The sequence below is a fragment of the Cystoisospora suis genome (assembly GCF_002600585.1).
Source record: "Cystoisospora suis strain Wien I chromosome Unknown contig_5213, whole genome shotgun sequence".
In the NCBI taxonomy this organism is placed as follows: domain Eukaryota; phylum Apicomplexa; class Conoidasida; order Eucoccidiorida; family Sarcocystidae; genus Cystoisospora; species Cystoisospora suis.
Window position 1 is genome coordinate 1 of NW_027158004.1, and position 10373 is coordinate 10373.

Here is a 10373-nt window from a genome sequence, read left to right on the forward strand (position 1 = left end):
CTGTGACACGTGTTGTGCTTCGGTGACAAGACAGATATAAACTTGTTAAGATATTGCGGCGTCCATTACACGTACTGATACAGAGGAGACGATACGGCGGCGTAACGGTCGGTTGAGTCCCAGCTGCTGCCGACGACGGCGGTGACCCTAGAGAGCCAGCCAGCGCGGATCAGGGTGGCGGATCCGCGGGTCCGGGTAGTGACAAAGAGGGTGGAAGAAGATGATCAGTGACCACAAAGCCGCCGCCGATCGTTCTTAGGGAAAGGAGATACTAGACGATGGGTTCTCCCTTCTCTTCTATCCCGGCGACTCGGGAGACTACGACGGCGTTTCCTAATTTTTTTCTCCCATTTCTCTGCGTCTCCTTCAAAATCAGTGGGAGTCGCTGTTCGATTTCGGGACACTTCCCTGCTAGGAGGAATGCGAATCCTTCCTAGACAGATCCTTCGACTCCTGAAAAATTTGTCAAGAAGAGAGAGGGATGCATAAAGCCTTGCATCCGCGCTAATCAGAGTCGGTTTGACTCTTCATGTTGTAAAGCAATCTTCAGAAGAAGATCCAACCCTAAGGATCGTCAGCATAATGCAACAGAGGAACGAATGAAGAAGAAACGTGAGCAAGTTCCTTCTTCTTTCGTACTTTGCCGTCGCTTCTTCCGGTCTTGAGAGGAGAGACGCAGTCCGAAGAACGTGTTGTGGCTCTCTTGGCCGTGAGATTCGTTTTGAACTCCTCTTCTCGAGTTCTCTTCTTGTGTTGCCGTAGCGGGTCTTGGGATGAAGCTTCATTCTGTCTAGATCTCTGTCGAAGTCGGGTTTCAATGTTTCAACTCATTTTCGTCAGTGGCTCTCAGATTTCAGACGACTGGGAACGTCTTTTCTGTATGGTTATCAATGATATAGCGTATTCTTTTCTCACTGCCCGTTTCATTCTCTACGGAGTTGCAGAGATGGCTTGGTGTCCAACAGGAGAGTGATCATCGCCTAGTTTTCTCGACAAGGTTTAGTTCCCGTTGTGTTTCCGTTATGTCTTTATAGTTGTCCTTTTCTTGTGCTCATCTTTCTCATTTTGGCCCTGCCTCTTCTACTGTGGTTTGTATCACCCTCGTCGTTGCTCGCTTCTCTCACCCGTTGCTTGATCCCTTCCCTGGCCATCGAGGGACAGCCTCAACTTTATCGTTGTGCATACGTACACATGTGCAGAGAGGACGCCGAGAGATGTAGTATATATGTCCGTAGTAGGTATTCGTGTGAACTCCAGGGAAGAGAGGAATCGGCTGTGAACTGTCTCATTTCATCTAAAGACATATTTCAGGGTCTTTTCTACCTTTCCTTTCTCTCGCACTTCTTCCATCAGTTTTTCTCAATCCTTTGAAGTGTGTTGTCTCACCAGACTTTTCCATTCTGTTCTCTCTCGCCTTCTACCTTCTCCTTCTTATATAGAGAAAGAGAGAGCATTAGCAGGCTTCGTCCGTTTGTAACGCCCACTGCTGCCTACATGATTACATGCAGGATTTTCATGGTAGAGTGTTCCTTGTAAGCTTGGGGTGGCAGGCAGCCATAGCGAGGGGAGATAGGTCCAAAGAGAAACGAAGACAGAGAGTTTGTGGTAGGGTTCCTATCAGATCTTTTTGGGAAGAATGTATATATAGATACACGCTTTTTTTCTTCCTCCTTCGTAAGCGGTTGTTTCTGTCTCCGAAATCTCCGCTCTCTTCGGAGAGGAAGAATGGCGACAACAGTTCTTGTTTGCCGCGTGATCTTGTGTATCGCGCTTCTCTCTTTTTTCTCTGAAACACACGTGAAAGGGGATTCAACGCATGCACTGCCTATCTTGGATTTTGACAGTATTCATGGGGGAAAGAATGCTCCTCATCATCATCATGAGAATTTCATAAAGAAGATTAAAGACGAAGGAGGACAGGAGAACAAAGACGAGAAGAAGAAAGTAGAAGAACAAGATGGGGAAGGTACGAAGAAAGAGATAATAGACGATGGTGAAAAGGAGAACGCAGAGAAGAGGAAAGAAGAAAAAGAACAGCAGCAGGATGCAGATCCTTCTGTTTTCTCCTCTAATACCCAAAGGGATCAAAACTTCACAGAGATACTTCCGACCATCTCCATAGAAGGTACATCCGTTAGTCCTCCTTCACCTTCTCGTTCGCCTTCTTCATCTAAGGATGATGAAATGGTCCTCTTGGAGGGGGATATCGAGGGAGGAAAAGTGCAGGGTAGATACACCGAGGGTAGTAGCAGCGAAAGTCATGGTATGTGGTTGCCCACAAAGCCTAATAGTCAGAAAGAAAGAAGCAAAAGAGAGAGAAGCGGACAAAGAAAAGCAAGAGAAGCAGGAGGAGAAAGAAAAAGAAGAGGAGGAGAGGATAATAGCCGGCCCTTTTACTCGAGATCTCGGAGGGTCCATGACGATGAGGAAGAAGAGCTTTCTAGGATGAGAGCTTTTTTCTTTCCTTTTCTTGAAGATGACAAGGACATCAAGAATCGAAGCCCTCTTCAGGCACCCCCCCGTCAGCATGAGCATCATCGAAAGAAACGTCCCTCCCCCCATCGAAAAGAGAAAGGGGGGAATAAGAGAACGCATCTACAAGTCATAGCTGAAGAGGAGGAAGAAGATGAGAAGACCAAGAAGAAAGAATCTTTGCCTGACAAGGTCGATAGCTTGTCGGACGAAGATCGTGGAGAACTCGTGAACGAGAGAAAGAAAAGAGAAGAAGCAGGAGAAGCAGATGATCCAAAGCCAGCCGTGAATGGTGAGACTCCTCATCATTTTCTGCGTGATAGCTTAGCAGGTGCAATAGGGTGGGGAAAGACAGCAGCGAAAAATATGCCAAAGTTTGTTTATAATATCTTCAAGAAAACGAAAACCACTGTAACAGATACAGCTGAGAAACTCGGCTTATATAAGAAAGCACGTACACTTGAAGATCTTCTTGAAGAAGATCTTGAAGAAGTGGAGGAAGTCCTCTCTTATTCCTTCAAATCGAAATCAATGAGAAATCTTCTTGCACCAGGAGTTACTCCGTCTCTCCATTATTTTCATCCTCTCTATCCTTTGTTTAAAGTTTCTTTCGAAGACCATGAGGAACATGATCATGTCTCAACTCCTACTACTGCAACTCGGTCTTCCTCTTTTTCTTCTTCTTTCCCAGCATCTTCCCTACCTTTGTCATTCTCCTCCTCTGCATCTTCTCTTTCATTCGATCGCCAAGGGACACCTCCATCATTGTCTTCTAGTTCGGCGCTGAGTCTTGCAGAAGAAGAAGGTGTGCATCTAGATCTTTCTCATAGTGACTATGATCAAGAGAGTCCTGAGCTTATGAAGGGACAGGCTCATGAAGAGAAAGCATCTTCTTCTCTGGCGAGTACACCAACAGCGTTTTTGACAGGGAGCGAAACCTCTATAGAATCGGCCGAGGGGAGAATGGGCGGTAGCAATGAAGGGGGAGACAACGATAGGTCTAGGAGGTATACCGGTCTTGAAGCACCTCCTGGTAGTACACATGGGCTTAGGAATCTTTCAAGAGAAGACTACCATCATCAGGAGACGACTGAAAGAGATGACAAGAAAGAAGAAGATAGCGGGGTGTTCACGAAGATGAAGAAGACTCCAAATGAAGAAGAGGAGAGAGATGGAAAGAGAACTTCTCATGGAGAAGAAGAAGGCGATCATTCCGGAGTATTCCATGAGAATATCTCGTTTGTTTGGGGGTGTCCTTATCATGAGACAACTTCCAGTCAATACAGTCTTATCTTCTTACCTTCAGGCTCGTCTATATCTCATACAGTAACCTTATCGCCTGTCTTAGACTTCAACGGGCTAAACCTTTTTTCCTCTTCTTCCTCAGGGCCCTCCTCATCTACAGGGGGGACCTCTGAAGATGAAGATCTCGAAGCCGCAGAACAACGTGAAGCTTCAAGACCTCCCAATGCCTCATCATTCCCCTCATCGAACAAGGATTCTTCTTCTTCTTCGACCGAGAGGAGAACGGACGAGACAGATGCCATAATAGAAGGCAGTAGTGGGCGATTTCCACCACCACCATTAAGTCCCCCGTCTCCCCCCTCTCCTAATGTCGGTCTCAACAACCAGAAGAAATTGGATGAAGAGAAAGAAGAAGGAGAAGAAAAGGATTCTTTTTATCCTGTTTCTACGACGACGCCTACGACTACTACCATTTCATCTCCTCCTTCCCCATCTTCGACAAGAGAGGAAGATGCCTTGACACCCGGATTTCGTAAGAATGAGACGACGTTTCAAAAAACAACGATTCTGGATGATGTGAAAAGAATAGCTGATCTCTCAAGATTGGGAGAAGATCCTAGTTTTGATGAACAGGCATATCAACAGCAAAGATCATGTGATGGCCTGTTCCACTGGAGGCCTTTAGTGAAGTCACCTTTGACTTCAGATCTTCAGTGTGTATGGAAGACATACGGAAGAGCTTTCGAGAAATCTCTTCCTCCTCAGTATGATAAGGTCATGTCCCATTTCTATCCCGAAGGACGGCTCTATAGAACTCTCGATACCGTAACTCGATGGTATACGAATCGATGGGGGGGGGGTCCACCCTCTCCGTCTTCTCACAAGTCTCATATTCATGATTCTCCTCATCAGCATCCTCCCAAGCATTCAACGGGTGTGGCTTCTGGAGAAATAGATCAGCAACAAGAACAAGAAGAAAACCTGTCAGAAACAGGAGAGGGGGAGATGAACCGAAGATTGAGAGAAGAAGAAGAAGGACACCACGAGGATCTTTCCTTATTGCACCTCCCCGAGGACCTACACACGGAGGAGGATCGTCTTCATGCACAGCAACTTTCACATGAGAATGGAGAGTTGGCGACGACACTAGCTTCTTCTTCTCTTGATCATACGCCAGATGAACAACTAGTGTATCAGATGAAAGACCTCAACACGATAGAGAAGGACGAAGACGAAGAGGAGAAAGAGAATTTGGAAGAAGAAGAAAAGAACCTCGACATTCGATTGCTCTCTCATTCAGATAGAATAGAAGAGAATGGTCTGTCTCAATCCAACCCTGGTACGACAACTTCTCTTGCCACGGGTCATCCTTCTTCGGAAATGAAGTCCAACTCCCTTCGTCGACATCATTCCTTTCCCCCATCATCCTCATCTTCATCGTCGTCATCCTCTCACTTCTCTCGTCATAGAGACGGAAAGAGACGCGGTGTCCGTGGCGGATTGTTTAGTAAAGGAGCTGCTCTGCTTAGTAAAACGCATAAGCTCTTACGCAGTCGATTGACGACGTTTGTATGGGCTCTCATTCAAAAGCTATCGGAGCAAGTAGATCGACAGAAAAAGAAAGGATTGCCTCCAAACATAGGAAAAGCTTTTGCTTCAGTACTTGAGCATGAAGGCCCGGAGGTCATGGAAAGTGCCGCGACAACTATGCTGCTTGGTAAGATCTCTTCTCTCTATAACGTCTTCTTTTCTTCTTTACACCATGAAAGAAAGAAACGGGAGGAAGAAGCCTAAGTGTAAATGACTCGACGATGGACTCCATCTCTTGAAGGATGCTCGTATGTATATACACGCTGACACAGCCGGGTATTGATGTATGTGTATCTGAGTATACGTACGGGTCGTCTATCTCTCTCTCGATGGGATATGCATGCATGCATGCCTGCATATATATATATATATACATGCATGCCTATATACGTATTACTATACTTTCAAGCACGCGTGTAAATGTGTACACATGTATGAGCATAGATGTGTAAGTATGTATGGCGTCATCTGGATGACGAGAGGCCTGTTGGTGTCTCTTGTCTTTCGTATTGCATTTCTCTTTCTTTCTATCTTTGTTTGTATCTTTGTCTATGTTTTGATAGGTTTGGCGTGTACAGCACATACGTACTATAGTGATCTCTATGCTGAAGGATATGACGCGCCGCCACCCACTCCGTCCAGTTGGCCAGCTCAACCATTCTTAGCGTGGCTCCTTCAAAGTCCTTCCAACGGAGAATTCTTTCTCCCTCGATCTATTCCTGATTCTTTCACTGTAAGCTTAAACCACTTTCTCTCTTCACACGCAGTATTCTTCACTACATTGATAGGCTGTTTATATGTACATATTCATACCTACGTCCTTATCGTATACATTACCGGTGTAGTAATGCCGTGCTCTTTGAGTAGTCCCGATCCGTCCCCTCTGTTGACTCCTTTCGTATTAAAAGAGGATCATACATGCTGTCGCTATACATGATGCGACTCTGTACTCGTTGGTACATTATCTATCTATCTATCTATACATACCTCACGCCTTTATACGTGCATTTCTTCTCTCCCCCTAATGTCTCTGTAATCTACCGTCTAGGTGTCCAATGCCTGTGGGTCTTCCGCTGTCTCAGGTGAAGGTCTCTCATAAGCTTCCCTTAGATGAGACAAGAGGGTGGAGATTAGCTCTGTATGAGATGTGGCATACACTATGGTTCATGGTGACTGAAATCTCTCGAGCAGATTTCTTATGGCCCTGGGCGAAGATGAAAGGTGTAGATACGTTCTTCCCCTGGTGGACTGTTACGGAGCTCGGCGTACATCGTGTTATCGAACGTCGTAAGGAAGAAAGAAAAGACGAAGAAAAGACAAACTTTATCGTTCTTCTCACTCAAAAGACACCGTGTCTGTCATCTCTTCGTAAACACATAGATAGATGAAAGGTAGATAGATGGTGCCGTCTGTTCCCGACGCCTCCATGGCTCCTCTTACGGTAAATGTTGCTCATTCATGGTGAAAGGATATACATACATGTATGTATATGTATGTAAATATGTATATATGTAATAGTCGTGTCTCAGTCTGCTGGCAGGATGTAAAGGAAGGTAGGTAGTGTACGGATATCCGTACGTGGATGTCTTCATGGACAGTTACCTCGCTCGTCTTCTCCATGCTTCCCTTCTCCTGGCCTTCTTTTTGTCGGAGCGTCTATGGTGTCTTTCGATGTTTCCATACGTCGTACTACACGCTGGTGTCTATTCGCATGTATCTTGCGGCTCTCAACGAAGAAGTAAACTTTTCCGCTGGATAGTATAGTATAAAGTATACATCCATATAGATACAATCTATGTACAGCCTATGTAGATGGATACATGCATATACAACGTATACCTGTATACACGTATACCCAATACATATTCATACATATACACATAGATACACGGTACATACTTATATGTAGATGCAGCGCGATATCCACTCTTCGTAAGATCTTTTGTAACATGTGAAGATGCAGTGTACGTGTTGCTTGAGTCCGCCTAGGACACGTTCTTGAACTTGGCTCGAAACGCTTTGCTTCAGAGCCGCCGTCTCTCACTCGCCTTGTCTTTCCCGTACCTTCGTTCCTGTGTGGTTTTCTCACTGTCTTTTTGTATCGCGTTCCTCTCATGACGCATTTATAGGTCCAGTCCGCTATGCTAATGGTGTATGGAGATTCAAGAATATCGACCCCGAGACCATGCGGCTTATAGACGAAGATGCAGATCCCTTTGAACTACACCCTCCTCCCCGTACACACCATGGAGGAGTATCGGGTGATGGTCTAGTCACAGAAGCAACAGAAGAAGAAGCTCCTTGGGAATTCATGGCTGAAGGAGTCTATGCGCAGTTTAATGACACGGAGGGCGACCAGGTATCTTGTTATCTTCTCATGCAGCTTTCTATCTCGATATCCACCTAGCTATCCTTAGTTGTAGGCTTCCTAGGCGTATGTAGAGGTGTATAGATGTAGATATATATTCAGGTATATAAACCATGCTTTATATCGCTGTATTACAGGCGTCGAACAGTCATAGTAGCTACTGAATAGGATGTGACAGCCGTGTGTACTACGGCGTCTTATCCGTGGTCAGCAACTGGCCAGCTAGCCCCACGTCATTCTCGTGTGCTGAGCTCGTCGGTCCCTCGATCCGAACTCTCAAAGTTCTTTCTCTCTATTCTTCCGGCGTCTCTCCAAAGACTCCAAAAAAGGTTTGGGGTTCAGAAGCACTTCGGGGCTTTCGAGGCTAATGAGCTCTATCTCCGTTCATCAAGTCACTTTCTAATCTCTTTGCAGGCTATATATACGTATATACATACATATGAGTACATCCATGTATATGTATATTTCTGTACGACTGTATAACATGTAAGGTTGACGAATGTGTGGGGTGGTATATATGTGTCTCTTGGCTCAGAGCCATGTAGTAGGGAAGCTTCGAGATCGTGGATCTTCGTTCTAATAGCCTATTTGATCTCTGTATCTTTCTTCATTACCCCTTTACAAGCTGTCGTCTTTCGTGGGACCTTCAGGCTGTCAGATGGTAAGACAAAGAAGCAGAGAGATCTTTCGTGATTCGACCATCTCCTATCTCTGTATCGACACGTCCCATAACCGAGTGGCTCTTCTCCATATCTCAAGAGTAGACGCAGTCATGTGTGGAGTTTTCTTTATCATTTCTTCAGGACCCTCATCTCGAACATAAGAGAAAGACGACGTATCATTACCGATACAAAGGCAAGACTCTGACGATACATCCAGATCGATGCGGTGAAGACGCGACGTTTGACTTCTACTTCGACACGCCGTTCACAGTCTTGCTTACACCTCATGATCTAGTAGCTCGTGTTGCTTCGGATTTCAAGGAGCAACAACAACAGAAACAACATGCAGATGGAGATAGAGGAGAAGAGGATAAGGGAAGAGAAGAACAGCCAGAAAAAGAAGGGGGAGAAGAAGAACAGGGACCCTCTTTGCCGCCAAGTCACCATACACAGCACCATCAGGCCCGTTATACTCGTGTTAAAGCGGGGCTCGTAACACCTGGAGATCCTGTCCATGCAGTATGGGTTACCAAGCCCACGACGTTACCTAAGGTAGATATAGATACACCAGTACTATCCGTCTCTTTCTAGCTTTATCTGTCTATCCTTCATAGGAATACGATCGGACAGGGAGAGGGGTTTTGCTCTTCTTCATCGAAATCTAGCGGAGTAGTCAGTCTATGGGGCTGGTGGCAGAAGAGGCTTTGCTGGTCCAGCTCAGAGAGAGAAGAAGAGTACGAGCATAGGTCTGATGCTTCTTCGGCTCGTTATGCGCCGATGATGGCGTGATATTTGTGTGTCTAGCGACCACCGCGTATCTCGTACAACTTCGAAGACAAGCAAGGATTGCAAGTTTATACACGTGGCTATGTGAAGGTGACGTTGCCCGTCGGGTTTCATGTAGAAATATCTCCTGTCTTTTGTCTCTGTACTTGTTACGCGGGTCTGCGTACATGACTATATATACATATACATACATACATACGTTTTCGTACGCGTCGGTGAGGAGTAGGAATGATGACCTGGGCAATTAAATTCAGGAAGAGAATCGAATCATACGCATGCGCAAAGATAGCAACTTCAAACGATGTGGGGACAGGTGTTAAAGACAGTGCCACAGTATGAGGGGAATTTCATTGTAGGGCATACAGAGTTGATACTGAACTTGACGAAAGAAAAGCTAAGTGTCTGTCTGCATCGGGCATGGCTCATGTTTATCTTACTGATCTTAACTAATCATAGCTGCCCGATGGTCTCTCCCACTCATATACACAGAAAGACTGGTGAATCACTGACTTTTACAAATTCGTGGTTGGGGTATCTATCTATCTAACTAACTATCTCTATCTATTCACTTTCTGTATATACGTGTCTTTCTCCCCATATTTCTTCATCTTGTTTCCTTCTTGATGTTCGTCTGTGTTGTTGGTTATCCTGTAGATGTGGTTGATCAATCGGATGTCTCATCCCTTAGAGAGAGAACCTACTTTGAGCGACCATCCAGATGCGAAAGTTCATCGAGGTTTTCGCCTTCTTTATCAAACATCTTTCCTTCCAAGAACACGAGAGTTCATCTCTTCTCTTAAAGCTCCTATAGATTCTAAAGTCCTTCAGAAAGTTGAAAATGAAACCTCTCCGGATATACACCCTATGGACGCGCTGAGAATCGCTTATAGGTATCGTACAGCAAGCACACCTTTCACTGTCCTCTTCGGAGGCCATTCTCAAGGAGGCGCAGCAGCACAGATTGCCGCTTTCTACTTCTCAAAGGAATTCAAGAAATCTGTGGATGATGGCACCATACGTGTTGTCGCTGTCTCCTTTGGAGCCCCATCGGTAAGTTAGATTTCATACAAACTTTTCCGTTCTTTCTCCCTTAAGAGATCGATGTACTCATAGGTTGCCTGTCAGTAGATCATTACAGAAGTCACTAAGGTGTTGGTGTTCTCTCTGTCGGAGAGGGGGAGAGGGAGGGATATCTGTGGCCAAGTCATTGACGAGATCCCTTCTAACAGATCTTTCTATCTATCTATCTT

The 10373-nt window shown here is 45.4% G+C and overlaps 1 protein-coding gene across 1 annotated transcript in view; it reads left to right on the forward strand.

Annotated features, from left to right (window-relative positions):
• Positions 1-90: 90 nt before the first annotated feature.
• The window catches only part of CSUI_008987 (lipase domain-containing), a 15417-nt gene continuing 5134 nt past the window's right edge, over positions 91-10373 (forward strand). The window contains exons 1-6 of the mRNA XM_068069106.1: positions 91-5434; positions 5871-6040; positions 6390-6594; positions 7437-7666; positions 8479-8889; positions 9778-10173. Coding sequence (XP_067918911.1) covers positions 1726-5434; positions 5871-6040; positions 6390-6594; positions 7437-7666; positions 8479-8889; positions 9778-10173 — 5121 coding nt within the window. The 5' untranslated portion in view covers positions 91-1725. The remainder of the gene's footprint in view (positions 5435-5870; positions 6041-6389; positions 6595-7436; positions 7667-8478; positions 8890-9777; positions 10174-10373) is intronic.